Raw genomic sequence first — 24,326 nt, 5'->3', positions numbered from 1 at the left:
CTTGAATTTGATTATTATGTATTTGTAGATAAGATATATACGTATAATTGTATGAATACAGGAATCTACTTACGTCAAGTTGGAAGGCGCGGATCACCATATAACAAATGAGGCGTCAAATAAGATCTGATGGTACATGTATATACCTTGGCAGTTGCAATATACGTAATTGTTATGATCATTTAGTTGAATTTATTCCTTTCAAAACAGTTAATAAAACCAAAGCTATTTTTCGGAATAATAATAACTAAACAACGTTTACTTTTTTTAAATGTATATTGAGAACAAAAAGCAAACGTTTATGTTTTAGTTCTACGTCGTCAGTTTCAGAGAGTGGTAATTCAATGAATTCAGACACATACATTTTCCGGAGAACTTATTTGAAAACTGTGGAATTTTCTGACTTATTCAAAATTATATTATAATTACTAAGTAGAGTTTTTTATACATTTTTTTAAGCTTAACACAACTTAAAAAGACAAATTATCATAAAACTTGTCTTTCACTCTACCTAGTAATTACTCCTAAAAATATTCATTTGGTTATAAACATGAACGGTAAAAAAATAAGCACGCCTTTAAAATACTATCATAATGGTAAAAACAATTATAAAACATGCTGATAAAAATTAAATATTCCTAGATAAGAGACTCCACATAAAAACAATCACACCAACTTGAAATCTATTTAAAAGTATTTTCACAGACGCATCTCAATTTCCATTCAAAAATTGAATATCGTATAAAAATGATTATCAATACTGTAACAGTAAAATTCCCCTGACATATGAACTAGAATTCAACACAAATCGCAAATAATACAAAAGTTCTTTATGTCACCTGAGTACAACACAACAATATAAAGGATCAGTAATTTTTTAAAAAGCCAAAATAAATAAATAAATAAATAAAATATCAATTAAAAAACATTTGAAGGGGTTGAATTTTGTTTAAAATATGTTACAGTGTGACCAAGATTCAACAATAATTGGTAAGGTTAAAAGCATATACTAGTGGACTGAACAATAATCAAATTGTCAATTTTTGCAAACTAAATCAGGAAAGAGGGTCAGAAAATAGCAAATTAGAAAAAAAGTATTTAACTCATTATTTTACAATTACAACAGATAAATAGATATATGCTTAATAAGTAATCATAGACGCATGTAATTATGGAATGTTTACATTGGTACATTTATAGATGTAGCAATCGGTTTCTCGCTCTGGCTGGTAAATGTGATCGTAGTTATGATTTTCTGTTAATAAACAACTATTCCCGTTGTATCCCGGTAACACAATGCTATTGTATGGATCATCAAGAATTAGAGAAGACTTCCTGGTTTGTCTCGACGTCGAATAGGAATCATCCAAACAGGAAGTATCTCCATATCTATCTCCTTCTATGAACGACACTTGTTTCTGCCGACTTGAACGTAAACAATCATATTGCCCATCATCCTTCTGTACATATATATCTTCTGTTTTCGACGATAAACGTTTTTGGTCTTCATATAATTTTGTTTGGCTACTGCAAGTGGCGCTATTCTGCTTCCGGTCAGATTCAGGCCTTGTTATTACGTCGTCATAGGTAATGTTATTAACTGTTGTTATGCAGTTTTGTGGCTTTTGAGCGCGTCTACAATTGTGAGATAGGCTGTATTTATAAGACATAAGAACAAGGCGAAACGTTTTGAGCCATTTCAACAACTACGTAATGCAGGTAATGCCTCATTGGATGATGCACGCTAGTTGTACGAAATAACATGTTTAGACATGCAGTTGAGGAGCCTGGATGCTCAACAAGTTACTCATATAATATACTTTAGTATATTCTCAAAATTTTACTCTTTGAGATTATATATATTTCATAATTTTGTTTAAAATGACCACAGGCAAACAGTTTCTTAAATCAATATCAAAAGATAAAATAACGTTGACTAGTACGTGTACTACACAACGGGGTTTTAATAATGTTAATAATGATTTACTATACAACAGTTCATTGAATTTAAAAGCTGGCTTAAATTATGATAGCTTGACAAGTTGCTGTCCTTTAAAAAAGGACTACAATACGTGGACCATTTGCATGTGTTTCCAACGAAAACGTGAAAGCCATAAGATTATCAGAGATTCCACCGACTCTAGCCCTCTGCTTTTAACCACTAAATTTGTACGTTGTATTACGTATACATGTATGAATAGCCCTGACTTTTTATCTCAGAATTTTAAGGGTTCATACTTCTAAAATAATTATGATCTATCTCTGAATGAAGTTTGCATCTAAAGTATCAGGCATTCGGTGAATTCTACTATTTGCGCACACATTACGATTCGCACTACTTTGTTAACTATGCAGTGACAGCTTTGTGTAAATTAAAAATTTCATATTTTGATGCATTTTTCTTGAGATTTAAACTTTTATACAGTGACATAATTATTCAATCATACTTAAATGCTTAAAAAAATCTAATCGGGAAGTTCTCTAGCCTCGCCTACTATAAAAGTAAAGTTAAGTTACATGTGTATTCGGAAAACAACAAAACATTGCAAATTATGCTATTTGATGCATGTTGTAGTTTCGGCATAACATTAACTTATCTCATGATATTGATAGTTCATATCACATGCCAATCATTTCTTTAAAAGGAATACTTTGTTTCTGTACTGTTTACCGACAACTTTACAATTACAGCGCCTTTGAACTTATGTGTGCACATGGCATATAATCCCGATCCCGATTTAGATAAACGTGTGCTAGCCTGGTTCCCTGAGCTACCCACTACGCACAGGAACCAGGCTAGCTCATGCGCAGGCTGAATTTTCCCCATAGCATCCGGTTTAACCTCGCTTATATATTTTCTGCGTGGACCTCAGGGTCCACGCAATTAGCATTTCAGTTTGTTATATACTGATTTGCAGTCTCTTGAATTTATGTCTGTCCACAAAACAATTCTGCCAAACCTGTTAGCAAACCTTTGCAAACTGTCAAACTTTACACGATATTTACTATACGATATTGTATAGTGTATAGTATACCTTTTTCGATAATACCAGACCAAACAACCGATAGATAACACTATGATGATAGTAAAGAGTAGTCCAACTGTGGCCACAAGAATATCTGAAAAATTTAGTGTTGACATAGATGACTGAATAACTCGATTAACTAGATAAAAGCATATGACTGCACAGTTATGCCGATAAAAAGCTTTACTGTATGTTATCTATGATTACAATATGTTATTTAACGTTTTCACTTATAAATTAAAAACATGTTGTATTACTGTTGCTTGGTGTATAGCTGGGTCCAACTGTAACTGATGGAGTGGTTATCTGATAGTTGTCAGTCTCTGATGGTAATAAAATATTTTATAAATGTACGCATGTTTTAATGACGCAATCTGATAAAGGAATTAATGAAACATGTATACTAGATCAGATAGTAAAGTTTAATGGAATTTGATTTTATCATCTATTGATTGTTCGTTTTAGGTGATATTCCCTTCTGACCCTCTAATATATAAGGAAACTACTGTACCAGCATACCATCATTAATCGATATTTCGTTGAAATTTTCATCTACATGTATAGTGCATTAGTTCTATTCCAAAGAATTATTTTTATAAATATATATAAGGTGTATTTTTCCTTAAAAATGAAAATAATTTACTATAACCTATAGTTTAAAAAAATGCGTCCAGCTATTATTAAAAGAAAGTCCACATCGTATAAACGCCTAAACACTCTATTTGTACCAATTTTATACTTTCTAATCCCAGTCCACGTGGCCGTTTTCTGACATACTATGTCCGTGTTTCCCGTTATGTATCTGCTCATCGTTTTGCAGTTACTCCAGTAAGAATTCATTGTGCCGTTAAAATGTGTAGTAGAGTTCAAAGAATCGTCGGACACTAATCCGGAATAATAAAGATTATTAAACTTTGAAACCATGAAAATTGTTTTACTTTGAACAGGACTGAAATTACTTTTAAAAATCATATCAATTCAAATATAAGTTTCAATGAAATGAAATATTGATTTTCTTGCAGTCTTATGGATATTGTTATTAATAATTTCATTCTGTCCGAAGTCTTTACTTATTAAAAAAACAGAAATAAATTGATGGTAATTCAGAAAACATTTGTAGTACCACAAACTCCTGTTGCATTTGTATCACATTCGGTTCCGCCAATTGTTATAGTATTAGAACTGCTTTTCGAACAAATCAAACACAATCCTGCTAATGGTCCTCCCTGAGGGTTATCTGCAATGGAAGAACAAAATTTAAAATGGGTTTTTAGATCTATTCACCAAATTGTTTATTGTTCAAAATTTTCATCTCATTTGAGAGTGATTTAACCAGTCGTAATTGATCAAATCGAAAATATGTTTACAGTTTAATGTCTTTAAGGACAACTCGTATGTAAATTTTAAACTTTGCAGAAACGTCTATCACTGCAAGGACTTCTGATCTTAACGTTTTGTGCAGTGCTCAACACAACACAGGAAACTACCTTGTTTTTCTTTACATGCATCTAGGTGTGTCACAGATAGAACTTTTATCAGAAATTGACCGTACATGTATGTCTTACATGTAGCTTAACATTGTCACCATTCAGATAGCTTTTTACATAGTACATGTAAGATTAATAGAAAAATGATTGCTTTGAAGAAAGGAATAGCAACAAGACATGCATTTTACGAAGGTAAATTAAAAATTCTAAGAAATTCAATACTTGCATTCTTCGTAAGCACTGAAGTGACCCTGACCGCCACATTCACCGTCCTCGAAAGAAGAAGGTGAACAGGACATGTTACATCTGCTACTATGGTTAAGGTCACTACGAACTGGTGCGTTGAAAAAACAGAAACAGGTGGAATTCTACAAATGAATTTAGTTATACATGTATACTAAAATTAAGTGAATATAGTTATAGCATAAACATTATAAATTAAATAATATACAGTACATGTAATGTGTTTGAAAATGAACCAAAGCAAGATGACGTCATACAGTATGGGCTGTTCTGATAGAGATTACTTTATTGAGTGCATCTCCATGATTTCACGTAAGATTTCGTATTGGCATAATTACATGTATGTCCCTGGCTGGTGTTTTAATCACTCTTTGCTCTGTATTTTGATATTCATACATGTATAAGTAAATAGATTTGTGTTCAATCTACATTTTCTCACTGAAATGAAAACAATCCAGAAATTCTCATTGAAACACCCCCTCTATCGCTCCAGGGTTCAATACATAGCTAAAAATATAAATGTCTGCCGAGATTTGTCATTGCAAACGACATTAAATTATCCAGATGATAATGTTAAGAAAATTGTGCGAAGATTTTCCAATATAAATCCATGTTAATATGTTCATTTGTGTAAATATCTTCGGAAAAGAAAGGGGGCGTGTAAAAAAAAATTCTTGAAAATTTTGCCCGAGAGTGAATATAACTGTACTTTGAAAAAAGTTACGTGTATTTTTTAAGAGAAAAAAAACATAATGAAAACAAGAGTCTTGAACTGTGAAATTCGAATAATCGAATCAGATGTATGACTTGTTTGTATTTAAGAAAAAAAAATACCGGTATATATTTATAACATGTAATACTATATAAAAATACGAATGTTTTAATAAAAATAAAATACTTCAACACCTACTTGTAATCCAAACAGAACATCTGTGATATTCCCACATGAATTATTTTTCATGACTTTGATTTTACATTCCCGATAACAATTTCCCACCGTGTTGTTGTTTATAAGCAATTCATTTGTTGTTTTTGGTAATGTCGAAATCTGATAACAACCTGTTACAGTAATAGCAAAAGTTATAAACATATTTAATCTGATATAATATATAATGTAATATTGAAGCCTAAAAAAATTAAAGTAAAGTACACCATATAATATTTACATTTGTAAATCACATGAAGAACAAAACCACTGTTAATTGATTGACAGGAGTAAAAAAAAAACAACATTGTGGCATTAAAAGCATTAACTATTACCACATACCAGCACATTGTAATACGTTTACATGTTTTCATTACAAAGCTTTCTCCTCTCTATTTCAGTCTTTCTCATGTTCACAGATACCTCTATAAGCAATCCAAGGTGTGTAGTTTCCTGTCGTTAATGACTGGGCTGGTAGCTGTACCTTTGTCATATGGCGGGGATTTCGTATATTGTACTGTCTGCTGAGCATATCGCAAGGTTTACTTGATTTTTCTGACATTTCCATCGAATTGAATGCTTTGATATTTCCTTGGCATTCAATTTTACCTGTATTTTATAGCACATATATTTACATTATCCTGTGTCTTTGCCTGTGATAACACTACGTATAGATTTTGTACAATATAACTCATAAAGCCAAAATGAGGCACCAGCGGGGTTTGCTTATTTATATTTATATTTTTAATCGTAAGATGGTTTAAACTTATATAAATATAAGTAATAAGAAATCATTCTTTGAATATTATGAGGTGATAATTTCGGCGTGATCAAATCCATCTTAAAGCCCTTCGGGCTTTATTGGATTTGATCACGCCCCGACCAAAATTATCACCTCATAATACTCAAAGAATGATTCCTTATTCCTTATACCTAACTATGACTGAATTGTGTTATTCCGCCAACCTTCATGCAAAACCATAATCTTAACATGATGCTTAACATCATTTAATCGTCTTTAAAAATTATTAATTTTACAGAGCAAGAGATATAAGATGTATTGTATTTTATACTTACCCGTCATGTTGCAAATAAAAACCACAATGGTCAAGATTAGGGTGGTCATCTTTTGTGTCATAAGATCCTTATTTGCTCCCTTAACAAAATACATTTCATAGAACAAAACAAAAATCTTATCTAAACTTGTGATGTAAATTTGCATATCTATATTTGTTTAAACATTAATAAATAGTTTTTATTCATTCCCTTGTCCACAGTTATTTTATCTTTTTAATGAAAAAGTGTCCATTTGCACATCAGTACTTGTGTCATTTCTATTTGCCTAGTTAAATCTCTGTTGACTCTGTCACCATGATAATTTCCTTTTGCTTATTTGAATACTTTCATTGGTGCTAATTCATCTAAACAATTTATCACTTACTTTTATTAAATTCAAAATATTTGCTTTTCACCTAGTTACATGTACCTTATTGTCACTTAGATTTTAATTTAAATTCAATAAATATCTATCTCTCAAACCATTTAATGGTACATGATCCATGAAAGTGTAAGTGTCACATATAAAAATTCAAGACAATAAATAGCTATAGATTCCTCCAGAAACCAAGGAAATAATAAAAGTGAAGAAAATGAGATCACATTGGGGGAAAATACCTGCTTGAATAGTTTTAGATGTATTTAAAGATGTCCCACACAGGAGGAATAGTAGATAATTACAGTTTTTCTGATGATAATATCGTCACCTTAAATAACATCCAAATATCTGATATCTTGTAAATAATTTTATTACTTTCACAAAAATATTTCACATTACATAGCATTGCAAGTACACTTAAAACAGAAAACTACATGATTATAATAAACCAAAAAGTATATATAAAATTTAGTTTAAGTTTCATGTCATAGTTTCCTAATTATCTTATTATAAATACCCAGAATAAACCAAATCCAATGCAAGTGTCATTGAACTATTACAAACTTTGGGCCGCTTTCTTGTTCCGATTTGTGAATAGGGTCGTAGCAATGGTCGTTTCCACAATTAGGTACTATAGTTTGGTACCTATTTTGCGCCTTAGAATCAGCCTTGGATCTTGATTGTCCTTGGGTATTTAAATGAGTAATTTGTCCAATATTGTCGAGATGTACATGTGATGTTCCAGGCTTTCGACACCTTGCATTGAAAAAAAAAATATTAGAACCTTTTTTTAATCTACAAATTCAATATGTAAATCAAAAGATAAACTTTCTTATCATCGTACATCTTATGGATGGCATTACTCTTGTTAAGTTGACAAAAATTAACGCGTCGGACACTTTACATAAATTGTATTATTTGCTGTAAATGACAATACTTTTAAAAAAGAAACAAATTATGAAATTTCCGGTAAAGATTAGAATTTTAAAAAACATTGACACGTCTCAGTTAAATTTACCTCTCACGCAACACTCTATAGCATAGCAGAAGAAAAACGCATACTGCTATAGTGGTCCCGGAGACACTTAGTATAATCACAAGAGTATCTGGGGGAAATTTAAAAAATCATTTACGACTCAAAAAAGTTTAATTTCGAAACAGAACTAATGAGCAATAAGTTGTATGCATTTTTAAATCTCACTAATTTTTGATTTTCAAATTTATGATACTCTATTCGCAATTCCTGACTTATAAAATTACTTCATGTACTACATTGTACCTAGGATAAATGGTCGGTTACCTTTAGTCAGTGTGAGGCTGGGGGACTCTGCCTTGACAGCTGTGGTACCGTTCCCGTAGTTGTCCGTGTCTATTGATATATTACTGATATTACTGCAATCGATACTGACAAGTACAGAGAGAGAGAGAGAGAGAGAGAGAGAGAGAGAGAGAGAGAGGGGTGGGGGAAACGAACTCTTTATTCAATGTACATGTAGCTTACATGTAAAAACAAAGCTCTGCTATTACCTTTTAAAGTCTTTTAAAGTCGTTTAAAGGGACTTGGACACGATTTTAGATTTTTTTTTTTAATTTTTAGATATAAAATGATTCACTTGCACAATTTGAATGATTGACCAAAATATTCATGTTATAATTTAAGTTATAAGAGAGATACACAGGTAAGAATTAACTGTTGTGTAATCAAAGCTCGAGTCTTATTTTTGTTTACAAATAATGTAAAGTATAGAATTGCCATATTTTTTACTAAAAAAACTCGTAAAAAAGGCAAGCTTGTTCAATGTGTTTATAAAACATATTATCAATAAAAGAAAGCAACATTTGATTGAAACATATAACAAAAAACACATATATAAACAATAACAAGGATCGAGCTTTGTTTACAAAACAAAGAACTTCAAACTCTGTATCTTGCTTATAACTCTGGTTTCTGACTTTCAAATTTGAAGATCGGCGAAGAAGGCGTATATATAAGGATAAATTAGATACTATAGAATTAAAATATCAACAAATCTTATAATTTCTTTCTAAATTATTGAAAATAATGTATATTTACCATAACATTGATTTATAACCCTTAAAAATGTTAAATATTTAGAATAAATTGATTTGAATTGGCGTATGCGTGTCAAAACCTCCAAATAGTATCATCTTTAGAACTTCAATGCCTTTTCTTTTATAGAATGGGTCTGAGCTCCATATTTTTGTCATAGTCTATATAAGGTTTAAAGGAAATCAAAACGATTTCAATCAACCAAAACGTGGAGAGATGACCCACTATACATTAAAAATGTCACTTTGTATCACAACAATTGAACATTTTAGAAAAAATAATACAAGTCCGTAAATTGGTGGTTAAAGTTGCATATAGCATTTAACAATGGAGTTTCTTGTGACTGAAATAGCTCAGTGGTTAGAGCACCAGACATTGTGTAACATTACAGAGCTAGGGTGTTTAGGTTGTGGGTTCGCTTCCACCAAACATTTTTTCTTATTGTTTGTAAAAATATTCAAAACTGAATATAGTTAGAAATTGTGCTTTTGTAAACTTGTATTATAACATTTTTAAGAATATTTAGTTAGAAAAAATTTAAATTTGAAATTGTATTTTATGACTAAACAAAATGGGCATATGCGCTGTCTTGTTCCCCATTCTTCTTTTGATAAAGCACTCAAAATACCCATATTAACCGTTCTAAACATAAACAAGAGGCCCATGGGGCCACATCGCTCACCTGAGCAACAATGGCTTGATATGGGTGTTAAAAGGATATTGTGCCATATGGCCCCTTGGTAGAAAAACAAAAAAGAATACCATAAAGTAAACTGTATCCAAATTTTACACTTATTTTCCTACACTTAATCTTTGACATTGAACCCTTATGAAATACCATTTTTACCAAAAACAAGATCCTATGCAAGATATAAAACTAAACATTTGGTAGGGGTACACTGTTAACTTCCAATTCCCTTTATTTTAGTTCTGTCCCCTCACTTTATAAGACAAACAAATTATATATGAGAATATGCATATCTATAGTTACATATTCATCTTCAACTACATTGTACTAGCTAGTTATTGTATTTTATTAAAAAAAATCATTTAAAAAATCCTATATGTGAAAGAAGAAAATAGTACCTCAAGGCGCTCAAATTAAAAACATTCAAAAATTTAATTGGTCTTCATCATTATAGACGATTGTTGTTTACCAGGCGTGAACTCGTGTGACGTTTTATAACCTTACTCACTTGATCGATGAATACACTCGAAAGAAATTTTGTCATGTGATATGTTAAAGAGCTATTACATGTATAATCAATGCATAGGCGTCAGAACTGGGTGGAGGGGGGTGGCCGTACTAAAAATATTTTTTTTTGCTCGTCAAGATTTCTAATAAGGTCTAGCCCCCCCCCCCCCCCTCCCCTCTCAATGAGCCTCAGACTGCAATGTTTTGACAGGCATATCGCTCTATATAACTAAGGCCCCACCCTTTATTTTCATCTTTATTCAAAATCGACGTTCACAAATGGCTACAAATCAAGATGATTTTCCGCTTTAATTTTTTCTTAAGAATAGCGATAATACATTTATCCCCGTAACAGCAATGTTTTAAACTGTTTTAAAGAGGTCGTTTTTATTTAATTGTGTCTGAAAACCAAAAAAGATGGTGTAGATTAAGCGTATAAGGAGGGGGCCCCAAAACCAAAAAGTTGTTACAGCATATCATCCTTTTAATTTTTCTGTGCAAGTATTTAGCGTTTAGTGAGACATTTCTAGTGATAAATCAAAATTTCAGCGTCAATCGTAGAATTTTAAGCAAGATACCTAACTCACAATTCAGCTTGGTTTGAGTCAATTTTTTGTTCACAAGAGTTAATTACATTCAACTTAAGATTTTTAAACTTGCCATTTCCAATTCAGAATGAACAAATACATGGCCTCAGTTCTGTGAGCAAAGCTCTGTATCTTGCTTATAATTCGAAACTTGACACAGCTGAAACAGACGAAACATGCACTAAAACAAAGAAAGAGCACAATTCATTTTTCATATTATACATATACCTATATATTTTTAGCAGCAAAAACAATCTCCGTTAGACTGAAAATGCAAAGCATCTTAACAAAACACGTTGCATTATAATCAACCATAACGTAGAGATCGTACCGAATTACTAACTGAATGTATAGTATTTATAATATATGTTGTTAGTGCATCAGATTTTTCTCATTTTGCGCAGGTAAACAATTAAATGTCTGATATACCGAAGTCTATATTTGATTTGATACGTAAAAATTCCAAAATACAGGCGATATTTTCCCTCAAGTTAATAAAAATAAACGAAATTCAAAACAACGTAAAACCACAGTCACGAGTGAAAATGTCAACGCATTGAAAGATTTAACCTCAATTTACTTCACAAAATTGGCACAAATATATTTAGCATGTTTCAAGTATCCCTTCGCACGTAAACTGTTGCACAACAAGCAAATTCATCTTTGTCAGTTTGAACCGTTTGTCATGCGTCAACATTCAAACATGGCTGCTTTTTATACAAAGAGAAGTTATAAACTGATTGGCCGCCATTATCTCTTTATTTTTATTTTTGTAAGTTGCTCATTTGAAACAGAATTCGCCGATAATTTTTGCAATTTATATTGTCCTGTCCATAAGGATTATTTATGGAAAATTACGTTGAATTTGACTCTGTAGTTCTTGAGAAGAAGATTTTTTAAAATGCACCCCCTTTTTCTACAGTTTCGATGTTTTCTCCGTTTTAAATAAAGATCAGTCTTTCATTTCTGCAATTTATAATCAACTTTCTGTAGGGATGCTTTGTGCCAAATTTGGTTGAAATTGGCCAAGTGGTTTTAGAGAAGAAGTTAACAATGTGAAAAGTTTACAGACGGACGGACAGACGCACGACGGACAAAAGGTGATTCACTAATACTAGTATATACATGTACGTCCCTGGCCTTGGTTTCTCTTAAAGGTTTTCAAATATTCATCACTACTGTTGGGTAATAGAGTATTTATCTTAATTTATCTTCACCATTCTTTTCAGATACAAGAACAATTCATGTGAATTATGTTTTTTTTTTCTCTGAATTCTCCAATTACTGAGACAATAAAACGATATACCTATATTGTATTTCCTTATCCCAGTCCATGTAGACTCACTTTGACACACAATGTGAGTGTTTCCTGTAATAAATTTGTTATTCTGTTTGCAGGTATTCCAATAGGCGTTAAAAGTTCCATTGAAGAGTGAACTAGAATTAACAGAATCACCTGACACTGTCAAAAAAGAAAAGGAATTTAAAAAATTTACCGGTATATTATAACTATGCCAATAAAACTTAAGATATGATGGATAATGATACGAAATTGTAAAACATAAAAATTCTAGTGGTCCTTGCTTGATGAAATTCATATTCCCTTTGAAATTTTGGGAAATTATTTGCATCGCATTATACAAAACGATAGTTTTAATTCAATAATAAAATAGCGTTTAATTAGTTTTTTGGTTAAAAAATCATTATATGCTCTTGAATATATAATCATGTATTCACGTACCACATAATCCTAAAGCATTTCCGTTGCATTCGACTCCACGAACAGTTATTTGTGAAATATTTTTGGAACAAATCAAGCAGTCCCCTTCCACCACTGTTTCCGTGGGTAAGTCTACAATACAAATATTTGTACAAATCAAACTTTTATTAAGAACAAGTTGCTTGTTATACATCCGATTCAGAGATACATTATCATCGGTTGCATTTTGTGAACGGCTTCGGCCGATCACAGTTGTGTCCATATAAGGCATCCGGCAAATTTAACTATTTGCGCACGCACACTATCTTATTTACTTTGCAATGACAACCTTATTTAAATCTATAATTAACGTTACTCTAATCATTTTACTCTGAAAATAAATCATTTATAGGGCTACATACATAACATAATGATTCAAATCACGCTCTTTTTTCACATATGCGTAAGAATATTAGTCGGAAGTATGATTCGCCTACTAAGTGTAAAGTTCATTCATGCCTTGCCGTTTCGGAAATCATTAAAACGGTGTTATATATATATATATATATATATATATATATATATATATATATATATATGTATTTTACTGCATGTAGCGTATATTATATTAACAGAGTTGACCAATAGTATTTCATGCCGACCATTTCTTTAAAAGGAATACTTGTTTTAAATTAACTGTGTCTACGCATTTTGTAAGCATTTTAAATTCACTCATAAGATCGATGTAGATTTTGTTTACTAGCATTTGTCTAGCACGTGATTGAGAAAGAGTTATTAGCATTGGCTATCATTTTCGAAATTAACAATTATATTGATGTCACGAATAGGGTACATAGGGACACGGAGTGAATTTTTTAGGATCAATATAATAAAATTGAGGCAAAATAATTAATTGTACATACAACGTACAATATATTTAGACAAGCATGTATTAAGGATACTGCGTTCTAGAGCATGAAAGGAATTAATTGATAATATTCAAACACAAAACATAAGTTGTCGGAAAATTAATGTACAAACATATTAGAATTAATATCTACTAATCCACAGGGTTTATCAATCATAAACGTGTACTTGCATTCTTCGTAAGCACTGAAGTGACCCTGACCGCCACATTCACCGTCCTCAAAAGAAGAAGGTGAGCAGGTAATGTTACATTTGTCACTCTGGTCGAGGTTACGACGAGCTGGACCTTTGCAATAGCAGAAACAGTGGGACTTCTACAATTTAGTGACCACTGTATCATGAATTGTGTCACTAAAGGAGTAATCTGTATACACACACGTATGCTACTGTTATTTTTTAACTAACATTATATCTAATTTACCAACAGTCTATTAAAGCAATCGGTTCCTGAACAAAAACATATTTAATATTAACAGTATCAAAAGGTATGTTTCACAAAATATCTTACGATTGTAAAGCGGTTTGACTACTGATTACTTATACTTATACTAGTAATACGCGAGTACTTAATTCCGCGATTCCGCTGTTTTGTTTTGAACAAATCGCGAGAATATAAAACCGCTATCACCATTCCTTTGTTATAATATCCTATAGTTCAAAACTGTCTGAAAAATTAAAGCGAGATTTTAAAATTCGCGAGGGTTGCTTCTCGCGATTTTACAAGATAATTATTTCCTCGCGTTTAATCAGGAATCTACAGTATACAATGATACACCATTTAAACTTTTCAATTATTTATTATTGTCCACACTTATAGCATTTGGATTTGCAAAATATTTCTTTCTTTAAATTATTCCTAATAAATTGGTCATTTCAAAACATTTCGTTCAGAAAATTGTAGGTTTTTTAAAATTTCATAAAATAAAATAAAATTAATGAATTCAGAAAATTAATTTCAATTCTAATTATATCTTTTGCAACTAGAGCCAACAAAAATTCGAGACTAACCTGCAGTCCAAATTGAATACCTGTTGTGTTTTCACATAGACTACTTTTCAGGGCTTTCATTTTACACTGCCAATAACAGGCCCCCACTGAATTATTGTTAACCATCAAACTACGTGTTGACTGATTTGTGGGTAATGTGGAAATCTGGTAACAGCCTATGGTAAATAAAAAGTTGAACAATAAATTAAGCGATTTTATATCTAGCTACAATTTGCCTTCAACTCTTCATAATAAATTTGACTTTGAACTTAACAAATCATATTAAACTGCTTATTTCACCTTGACCCAAAATTAGGTATTAGACAGTTTATTTTTAACAAGTTAAAAAAAACATTACTAATCAGACATATTTTTTTCATCATGGTTACTGTTTTATTTCCTCGAAGATTATCAAGACGGAATAGATCAATAAGAATAAGGCAGAAAAAGGTGCAAAGTACAGTAACGGGGATTTGTGTTTGTTCTGTTTACGTGGAATCAAATGAAATTTTGATAGTTTAAAAAAGTATTTTCAAACTGTTTGTTTGTCCCCTTGTCTAAATGTAATGTACAAGTGTACATGTAAGGAAGTATCAACAATGAAATTTTTTTGTGGAAAATTTCTCTCTCTCTCTCTCTCTCTCTCTGATATATGTACCTCTATAAGCAATCCAGGGAGTATATTTTCCTTTCACTGATGACCAGACAGGAATCTCCTCTGTCGTGTTCATTGGAGGGCTCCTTACATCACGTGCACGTATTCGTACCAGGGAATTGACACGATATCTGCCAAATCCATGAGTTGTTTCCGACCTAGCCTTCATCGCGTTCCTTTGGCATACTAATATGTATGACGTCATTACTTGAAACATGTATACCATCAACTTATATAAACGTCATTCATGTTGTATTGTATGAAGGCGAATGGAAGACTGCATTTTAGAATTAAAAATCCAATGCTTTGCAATGTTAGAAAGCTTACTCATTTAATAGATGTTTAGGATTTGTACATACCCGTGCTAACAAAAAACAACGTAGATATTGCTAGAAGGTTCACCATATCTTCGTCTATCTTTTCATAGATATTGCTAGAAGGTTCGCCATATCTTCGTCTATCTTTTCATATGCATTTATTTTATATCAATGTAAGTTATCAACATGTTATCTATAATGCATTATGATTAATGGTTTATTTCCTTGCAGTTTTACATTTAGGTAAAACCCCTGTCACACCGGAACTGCGTCCTCACGGCGATCCAGCTGCGTCTTTACTAATGTAAAACGCCAAGGTAAACTCAGTAGAGTCCCCTACAGCGCCGTAACAGCATCTTCGTCCGTCGCGGTGGGATCGCCTTGAACATTTAAGGTCAGTAGCGGGTTTAAAATTTCGCGCCTTCTGCACAGTGCGTTGCGCATAATATGAAAAAGAGGTTAACATGTCGCAAAACACCAATTAAGGGAAAAGTATTAATTGAGATTATAAATGTAACAATTTGATTGTTTTTAAAATCATTATTGTAGTTTAAAGAATTTTTAATGAATTAAACCAAAAAAATCTCCCTAGAATGTTGCAAGAAATTTTAAACACTTCCGGTTTTCGATAGATCGTCAAATTTCTACAGGGTCATACTAAAACACGCCTGCCGACGCCTGCCGGGGAAAACACGCCTGCCGAGAGAAAACCACACGCCTGCCGTTTACCTGATGGATTATTTTAATATTTTCTTTGATATTTTATTTAACTTAACTAAATTAAGTATCATAATAACAAAAAGTTGACTTTATATTGATTATTTAGCACAAAATTAGCAAAAATATTCAATGTTGGTAAAGATAGATAACTCTTACGTAGAATTCACACGCCTGCCGAGGAAATCTAGACGCCTGCCGTTTATTTGATGGATTATTTTACTTTTTTCTTTGATATTTTATTTCTTGTAACTAAATAGATGATAATAGAAATCAAAAGTTGATTTTATATTAATTAATTAACACAAAATAAGTAAAAATCGGGTAAGCTGATAGCTCTTACGAAGAAATCATACGCCTGCCAAGAAAATGTATACGCCTGCCGTTTACCTGATGGATTATATTAATATTTTCTTTAATATTTTAGTTCACTTAGCTTAATAAACGATAATAGAAATAAAAACTTGACTTTAAATTCGTTAATTAACACAAAATTAGTGAAAATCGGGAAAGTAGATAACTCTTACGCAGAATGCATACGCCCGCCGAGAAGAGTACACGCCTGCCGCTTACCTGGTTGATGATTTAAAAATTTTCTTACGTTTGTATTTTATTTTATTGTACTAAATAGCAAGCATAGATAAAAAGGAAAAAAATTGCGAAGGGATTAAAAATAAAGGAAAAACTCTTATGTAGAAATCTTACGACTGTCGATTCAATATGCACGCTTGCCATTTTATTTATGTAATTTTTATTTGTATAAACTAATTTATGAATTACTTAAGATTGCTATATATAGACTTAACATTTTGCCTTATAATTATGTTCAGAACTTTACTTATTGCTGCTATTGATTCATCATATTATATGAAGTCGGGTGATACAAGTATGATATAATATATATATGTCATCCTTTTCAAGTTTGACAAACATGGTTTTGTTTTCTATCAGAATTTAATATTTTGATTATTACACCTGTCACTGAAGCTTTTTATGATAGAAATACAGGGTAAGATTTATCAACACGTCTATAGATACGAAACGCCCAAGGAATATACATATGTACGCTTTTACGCTTGTCGAATACCTATATTATTGCATGATATGATTTTTTTCATTAATTTTTTCTTCAGTCAACTGTGTACATGATCACAGAATAAGAATTAGATAAAACTTTCTGTGTTGTAAAGAGGGATACTATTAATCAATATCATAACTTTTCGCCTAACGCCAAAAATTGATAATCTTGTATTTTCAAACAATATTTCAAATTTCATTTAACTTTACCAAGTAAACGACTAAAGACATAAGAATTAGATTTAAATGATATTAAAACGTAACACGAAACATGTGCATCCAGTAAATTTTTTTCAAGGGGGGGGGGGGTAGTATTTAGATTTGTCCGAGGGGGGGGGGGGGGTGTCGAGGCAAATTTTTGGTGATTTTACTAGTATGAAAAAAAAAAATAATTTTCCAAGGGAGGTGGGGACTCCATCACCCCCACTCCCGTACGAAATTTGAGTTTTACCGTGGGGGGGGGGGGGGGGTAACTCTACCCACCTCCCCCCGTGTAGATCAACTCATGAAAAAGAATGAGTGAAAATCATTTACAAAGCCAAAGAAAAATTCTTAGATCTACCCCAAAAAAATTAATGAATGGTGACTGATATAAATATTTGATGGACGTTAATTAATGAGTTATACTAACATTGTTATTGTTAGCAAGAACATTGATATTAAAGTATCCTAATGTACGACAGCATACTGATCACAAGGGTCGATCTATTTAACTGTTCCACGATCTTTTGGTCTATAGACCAATCCTGTTTTAAAGTTTTTCTAAATACTGGATAAAAAATCGTGTTTTAAAAATGTAAACCAACAGAAATCGTGATACCAGTGGTTTCCTATACATATATACATAGGCGTCGGAACCGGGGGGCTGAGCCCCCCCCCCCCCCACACACACACACACTTTTTTGCAAAGTTAGACCTAACCAATGGGCACAAAGCATCATAGAGGGTTCACCCCCCCCCCCCCCCCCCCCCCCACTTTTTCTCGCAAGAAAAATAATTTTTGCGAAATTTACGGATTACGAATTTCAAGATTTGTGGGGGGAAAGTTTTGGTAGGTAAGAATTTTTTTTTTTAACTATAGCGCCCCCCCCCCCCCCCCCACGGATTAGGATTTTCATGATTTAGGGATGATTTTATTTTCTTCCTTAAGCTTGTCAAGATTTTAGAGGATTAGTTTAGCCCCCCCTACTTTTAATTTGCTTCCGACGCCACTGCTTTATATTTTGTAACCATTATGAGAAATAGAGGGCTTTAGAAACGTGGCGTGTTCATATACGTGTATATAGTTGTTAGAGTGTTAAAGGAAGAAATTAAGCTGTTTTCTTGCATCTCTATCTCTCTCCCTCTATCTTTATCTCCTCTCCTTCTTTCACTTCCTCTCTCTCTCTCCTCTCTCCGTCTTCTCCATCCACTGCCCTCTCTTTCTTTCTCTCCTCTTTAACGAAAACAATTCAAATATCAAGAGAAAAAAAAATACTAATAAATGTAGTGGCACCTGCGTTCAACTGTTCAAAAATATGGAGAAAACTGCAGCGAGTCGGTAAGCGTGAGACATTCACAATCCAAATGTTCGACATCTGAACGTGGTGGTCTTTTCGGTTTAAATTTAATTCATGAGTAAACATTTTCTGAGTCAAAAATGAACGCAATATTATATGCAGATCGGTTGTCTTTGAACTTAATGAACGTAAAATATCTTCCCGACAATTCTTATATTAATCAACCATACTGACTGTAATTAATCGTAGGTCAAAGAGGTTTTGATAAAAAAAAAAAGAAGAATAATGCATGCATTCGTAATTATTGATTCTTCAATGTATATAATCATATCATACGGCTTACAATATCATTCACTTCACTATCCCTCAAACGGTTACACTCACAGTTTTGTAAAAAAAAAAAAAAAAACGGGACCACAATCTGAACATGCACATACAGATTAATGTATTTTTATCTCGTTTTATTACAAACATGTACTAATAACAAAATAATTTACTCATTATGTTCTTTGCTATAATATTTTGGGCGAATCGGGGTTGGGACTACGTGTCCAAAGATAACTAGTGATTTTTGCTCTACTGACACACGTGTATACATACACGTGTTAGTTTCTTGTGTATTCTGTATGAATTGAACGGTTTTTTGTCTCTTAAGGTCTTTCGATTGTCGTGTGACGTCATTGTGAGCAATCCGGAATATTTTACCGTTATCGGTTATAATAATAGTGTTATGTGGTGCATAGTTTTGCCAATATTTCTTGATTTATACTTGTGTTTAACACATTTTAAGCTATGTAAAGTGAAATGACACCAATGTTTAACAATTCATAGAGAGTAATCGCTGAATTCAATGAAAAACTGATAAAACCGTATATAGGCAAACTTGACAGAGACCACAATTCATAATTTTTTTACCAGGCAAGGTAAACATTTCTTTGCAGATTTCGATAGGATATATAATGAATTACAAATGTACCAATTTTCAGTGAGTTTGAACCATTATTTCAAAAGTTATAGACGTTTTATGTTGCGAAACTGTACTTATTCATGGTTGAAAAATCGTATCAAAATGCACTGTAAATGTGATAGCTTTCATACTGGCAATTTTAAATGGCCTTAAAATGTTAAAATATTTAAAATGAAGGATTGCGATTAATTTCTTTTAAAAATTGCTTTATTATATCGAAATTAGTTAAAATAAATGTGATGTTTGATAAGAGAGCAGTCGTTGCTCTAACTGTCCTGATAGTGTACTTGTGTTAGCTCCTACAGCATGAACAAAATATTTGCAACATACCAATATTTAACTTTAATTTGATTGTTTGCATATTAATCATCAAATTTAAACAAAAATTACACAGATTAAACCATAAAAACATCGAGGGTGGAGAAACCTTAAGAAACAATAGACCTTACCTACCTGTATATTGGAAGACGCCCGTGAAGCACACACCTTGTACACAAGCCTCCCCCTCTCTCTCTCTCTCTCTCTCTCTCTCTCTCTCTCTCTCTCTCTCTCTCTCTCTCTCTCTCTCTCTCTCTCTCTCTCTCTCTCTCTCTCTCTCTCTCTCTCTCTCTCTCTCATGTGTTTTAGGTAACTGAGAAAAATAGTTATGAACGAGTCGATCTACCTAAGTATGTCTTAAGATGCTATGTATAGCCTTTGAACTTACACCTAATTATTAACCCGAAAGTATTATTAAAACCTTGCATTCCACTTTAATTATTCCAATTGATAGAGCAAGGTCGCCATATCATGGTTTCTGACTCTTATATTTGTATTTTTATGTATCTATATGAAATTGAAGAATAATACCATTTTATCCTTATATATGTATATATCATGTACAAGCACTTAATAAAAAAAAGACTATTTCTGATTAATAAGCCATCAGTTTTTAATTGGTCAGACTTACGTCTCTTCATAACACGTGTATAGTCCATTCATAACCGTAAACATTGAAACACTTGTGTTACTATATATCTTGGAGAAGCTTATAAAATATACAGAAAAACAAAACTTATTCTGTAGGGGGAAATATCATTCATTATTATTATTTTACGAGACAGTCCAGGCTTATAACCAAGAATATTGACATGATTTGAATCACTTTACAACGTGAAAGGGTTCTTTTTTTTTCTCCATGAAAAACTGAGCCCATAAATCGAAAAATGTTAACCCGGTCACATTTTTATCAGCTTGGAAAAATTAAACGAACTTAATACTGATAACCTCAAAATAAAGCATATACTGAACATGTAGCTGCAATAATTATACCGGTATATTGATTGTGTTGAATATTGAATCAACCTACAGATTTCTGCTTTGATTTGGTAATTGCATGCTCTATAAGTCTGCTTTTTTTCTTCTACGAACAGAATAAATAATCACTGGAAGGTTAAGCGTGTATTGGGTTTCAAAAGTCTATAGTGGGGTATGATTGAGTCTATGTTAGATTTTCTTGTTAGAAAAAGCCGGTTTTTTTTTAAATATTCAAACTGACAACCCCCCTCCCCCACCCCTCTTTCCCTTGAATGGAATAATTATCCGCTACACTGATATATCATGCAATTTCAAATTTTGCTACAGGCTTATGAATGTCCTGTGTAATATTTGATTTTAAAAACGCAGCGAAACAGAATCAGAATCTAGAGATTTAGATATAGTTTGGTGAACTAAGCAGTGAAAGTCTTGAGATGAAAAAGTTTTTCAAGATGTAAACAGTTACAAACATTGTACAGAACTAATTGTGTACGAAAATGTAAATGCACTTTGCTTAACATTTCCCCATATACATTTACTAGAATTAATAATTTAAGAGCATAAATATTTATAAAATCTGGAATGCTTACACAATTTAAGTACGCTAGCCTGTTTGTTTAAGAAATACATTATATAGCCTTCATGCACGGATAAAGGTTATGCCAGTCCACTTCTCTAAAGAAATGAAATTGTCGAATTGCATCTTTTGAATTGATTAAGTTTGTGTAAATATTAATTTCCATTACATGTCTTGAATTTTGTATTTACATGTTCACCCAACACAGTATTTACAGTTTGACTCCATACGTATTTCTGAACTTAGTATAACAGTGCATTAATTATATATATTCACATCAGTATACTTTGAAGTTCCTTCTTATTTCAGACACCACTTTTAGATCGTATGAATATAAAACATAAAATATTTTGATTATACGTAAAATACATGCATATTTTAAGGGTTCCTCTAAAAACTAGAGACCATCTTTAATCTTAAAATTCGAGCAGAGACATACAAAAGTCATGTACATGTATATAACAGTACATGTATATGTCCCTGATTCGAGTTTGTAATATATCTTTAATTAATTGCAACAAAAGAATAAGGGTATGAAAACACTAATACAGTATAACGATAACTATGTAAAAAGCTGAAGTTTTTCAAGAAATAAAAATAAAAGACATGGATAAATGATTAAATCAGCAGGCGTACAACTCAGTGTCTCGGCAGGCGTAAGCAGGGTAAGAACTATTTGTCTTCTTTACAGACTGAGAACATTTTTAATAATATTTTTCATTAAACAGCGAATACAAAATAACCTTTTATTTCTTTGATCATGTATTTAGTTAGGAAACATTAAATATCCAAGAAAAAAAATTATCTATCAGATAAACGGCAGGCGTATAGATTTTCTCGGCAGGCGTATGCATTCTACGTAAGAGTTATCTACTTTCCCGATTTTCACTAATTTTGTGTTAATTTACGAATTTAAAGTCAAGTTTTTATTTCTATTATCGTTTATTAAGCTAATTGAACTAAAATATCAAAGAAATAATTAAAATAATCCATCAAATAAACGACAGGCGTATACATTTTCTTGGCAGGCGTATGATTTCTTCGTAAGAGCTATCAGCTTACCCGATTTTTACTTATTTTGTGTTAATTAATTAATATAAAATCAACTTTTGATTTCTATTATCATCTATTTAGTTACAAGAAATAAAATATCAAAGAAAAAAGTAAAATAATCCATCAAATAAACGGCAGGCGTCTAGATTTCCTCGGCAGGCGTGTGAATTCTACGTAAGAGTTATCTATCTTTACCAACATTGAACATTTTTGCTAATTTTGTGCTAAATAATCAATATAAAGTCAACTTTTTGTTATTATGATACTTAATTTAGTTAAGTTAAATAAAATATCAAAGAAAATATTAAAATAATCCATCAGGTAAACGGCAGGCGTGTGGTTTTCTCTCGGCAGGCGTGTTTTCCCCGGCAGGCGTCGGCAGGCGTGTTTTAGTATGACCGTTTCTACACATTGAAGAAGAAAACAGGCTATTTTCAGGATGTGCCGCTTTGATGTTATATCAGAGGTGATGACCAGAAAATATAAGATATGGGCATCATTTCTATGTACAGTTAAGCGATTCATCTACGTTCATCGATTCAAAGTCAAGGGCTGAATATGCAATGTTTACAAAACGAGTAACAGGGTAAGTAATGTACATTGTATATAATATGATTAACGACTATCGTAGGCATATCATTATTATCGTCTGGAAAATGTACTCATCGAGGGACGGCTCGGGGAAATTTTTGTCAAAGTCTAAACATTTAAAATCGATAAGGGCGTCAAAATTATATCAGAAAAGACAGAATTTCGTCAATTTAACAACTGAAGACCATGATTATTGTCACAGATCTATTGAAAACCACTCTAATTCAACATTTGAAAGTGAAATTCAGAATGATTCATGTGCCACTCAGGATTTGCCAACAGATTTAGTTGACTTAGATTATTGTAGATTCATTGTAGACTAAGGAGTTTTAGCAAAACAATTAGACAAGTGTAGCTCTTGTAGCAAACCCCTGCGTTTGACCAATTCACTGGGTGTTAAGCCAGCAGGTGTGACAGGAATTGTGTATGTCCAATGTCCAGATTGTGGATTTATAAGCAAGGTTTACCTTGGAAAGACACATCACACTGGAAATAATATCACAGGCCGAGGAGCTTTGATATAAATACAAAGGTTGCTACAGGTATAATTTTGTGTCTAAATTTATGATAATCTAATTTATAATTCATTCTAAGTTCTCGTTTCAATCATCTTTTGTTAATTTTCTTAATAATACATCAATCATATCAGTGATTGATAAAAGGCATTTTCATTTATTAGTGGGATTTATATGTATAAACGGAAAACTCTTTCATGGATATTATTACCAATTCAATATTTTTCAGAACACCTTACACCATTTTTCAATTATATCAAATGGGTACATTCATGTCATTGGCAATGTAAAATACTCATTGACATTTTGATTGTATCTTTGTATTTCAACAAGATGTGATAAAGTCTGCATTCATTTATCATTTTAATTTAAAGTGAATGAAACTATATACCGTATAACGGGTATTTTCTGCGGTTGTTTATTTTCTGCGGTATTTTGCGGATAAGAAAAATCCGCAAAAATTCAAAACGCAAAATATTC

The 24,326-nt window shown here is 32.0% G+C and overlaps 4 protein-coding genes across 5 annotated transcripts; all 4 read right to left on the bottom strand.

Annotated features, from left to right (window-relative positions):
• Positions 1-329: 329 nt before the first annotated feature.
• Positions 330-4,243, bottom strand: LOC128158143 (uncharacterized). 2 transcript variants are annotated; one of them, XM_052820906.1, is made up of 5 exons: positions 4,150-4,243; positions 3,755-3,910; positions 3,284-3,349; positions 3,036-3,120; positions 330-1,635 (listed from the first exon to the last, which is right to left on the bottom strand). In XM_052820906.1, exons 2-5 carry the CDS (start codon positions 3,864-3,866, stop codon positions 1,170-1,172), a joined length of 729 nt encoding a protein of 242 aa, XP_052676866.1. In that variant the 5' UTR covers positions 3,867-3,910; positions 4,150-4,243; the 3' UTR covers positions 330-1,169. The 2 variants fall into 2 exon arrangements, with proteins under 2 accessions (XP_052676866.1, XP_052676857.1); XM_052820897.1 differs by lacking the exon at positions 4,150-4,243 and having other exon boundaries at positions 3,755-4,003.
• On the bottom strand, positions 4,130-6,903 carry LOC128158157 (uncharacterized). The gene is made up of 5 exons (XM_052820914.1): positions 6,759-6,903; positions 6,105-6,290; positions 5,667-5,815; positions 4,740-4,881; positions 4,130-4,263 (listed from the first exon to the last, which is right to left on the bottom strand). Exons 1-5 carry the CDS (start codon positions 6,901-6,903, stop codon positions 4,130-4,132), a joined length of 756 nt encoding a protein of 251 aa, XP_052676874.1.
• A 758-nt stretch (positions 6,904-7,661) lies between these two features.
• LOC128181258 (uncharacterized) lies at positions 7,662-12,960 on the bottom strand. The gene is made up of 5 exons (XM_052849632.1): positions 12,711-12,960; positions 12,276-12,431; positions 8,417-8,485; positions 8,135-8,222; positions 7,662-7,872 (listed from the first exon to the last, which is right to left on the bottom strand). The coding sequence occupies exons 1-5, from the start codon at positions 12,958-12,960 to the stop codon at positions 7,662-7,664; spliced, it is 774 nt and encodes a 257-aa protein (XP_052705592.1).
• A 736-nt stretch (positions 12,961-13,696) lies between these two features.
• On the bottom strand, positions 13,697-15,642 carry LOC128181344 (uncharacterized). The gene is made up of 4 exons (XM_052849747.1): positions 15,597-15,642; positions 15,241-15,423; positions 14,604-14,758; positions 13,697-13,909 (listed from the first exon to the last, which is right to left on the bottom strand). Exons 1-4 carry the CDS (start codon positions 15,640-15,642, stop codon positions 13,697-13,699), a joined length of 597 nt encoding a protein of 198 aa, XP_052705707.1.
• Between the last annotated feature and the right edge of the window lie 8,684 nt (positions 15,643-24,326).

This window comes from Crassostrea angulata, chromosome 1 (genome assembly GCF_025612915.1).
Source record: "Crassostrea angulata isolate pt1a10 chromosome 1, ASM2561291v2, whole genome shotgun sequence".
NCBI lineage: Eukaryota > Metazoa > Mollusca > Bivalvia > Ostreida > Ostreidae > Magallana > Magallana angulata.
The sequence above is the reverse complement of the archived record's forward strand: the minus strand, read 5'-3'. Positions and strand labels throughout refer to the sequence as shown.

What these genes read in the sequence shown, in the direction of transcription:
- LOC128158157 (XM_052820914.1), bottom strand. Translation starts at nt 6,903, where the DNA reads ATGCAAATTTACATCACAAGTTTAGATAAGATTTTTGTTTTGTTCTAT. An exon ending in TTTTATTTGCAACATGACGG is followed by an intron (nt 6,291 to 6,758) that starts GTAAGTATAAAA and finishes TATAAAATACAG; the next exon opens with GTAAAATTGAATGCCAAGGA. An exon ending in CTTCAGTGCTTACGAAGAAT is followed by an intron (nt 4,264 to 4,739) that starts GCAAGTATTGAA and finishes CTTCCATTGCAG; the next exon opens with ATAACCCTCAGGGAGGACCA.
- LOC128181258 (XM_052849632.1), bottom strand. Translation starts at nt 12,960, where the DNA reads ATGCCTTATATGGACACAACTGTGATCGGCCGAAGCCGTTCACAAAAT. An exon ending in AAATGCTTTAGGATTATGTG is followed by an intron (nt 12,432 to 12,710) that starts GTACGTGAATAC and finishes CTTTTTTGACAG; the next exon opens with TGTCAGGTGATTCTGTTAAT. An exon ending in TATAGAGTGTTGCGTGAGAG is followed by an intron (nt 7,873 to 8,134) that starts GTAAATTTAACT and finishes TTTCAATGCAAG; the next exon opens with GTGTCGAAAGCCTGGAACAT.
- LOC128158143 (XM_052820897.1), bottom strand. Translation starts at nt 3,998, where the DNA reads ATGATTTTTAAAAGTAATTTCAGTCCTGTTCAAAGTAAAACAATTTTC. An exon ending in GATTAGAAAGTATAAAATTG is followed by an intron (nt 3,350 to 3,754) that starts GTACAAATAGAG and finishes TATTACCATCAG; the next exon opens with AGACTGACAACTATCAGATA. An exon ending in CAGCTATACACCAAGCAACA is followed by an intron (nt 3,121 to 3,283) that starts GTAATACAACAT and finishes TAAATTTTTCAG; the next exon opens with ATATTCTTGTGGCCACAGTT.
- LOC128181344 (XM_052849747.1), bottom strand. Translation starts at nt 15,642, where the DNA reads ATGGTGAACCTTCTAGCAATATCTACGTTGTTTTTTGTTAGCACGG. An exon ending in TCCCTGGATTGCTTATAGAG is followed by an intron (nt 14,759 to 15,240) that starts GTACATATATCA and finishes TATTTACCATAG; the next exon opens with GCTGTTACCAGATTTCCACA. An exon ending in GTATTCAATTTGGACTGCAG is followed by an intron (nt 13,910 to 14,603) that starts GTTAGTCTCGAA and finishes ACTAAATTGTAG; the next exon opens with AAGTCCCACTGTTTCTGCTA.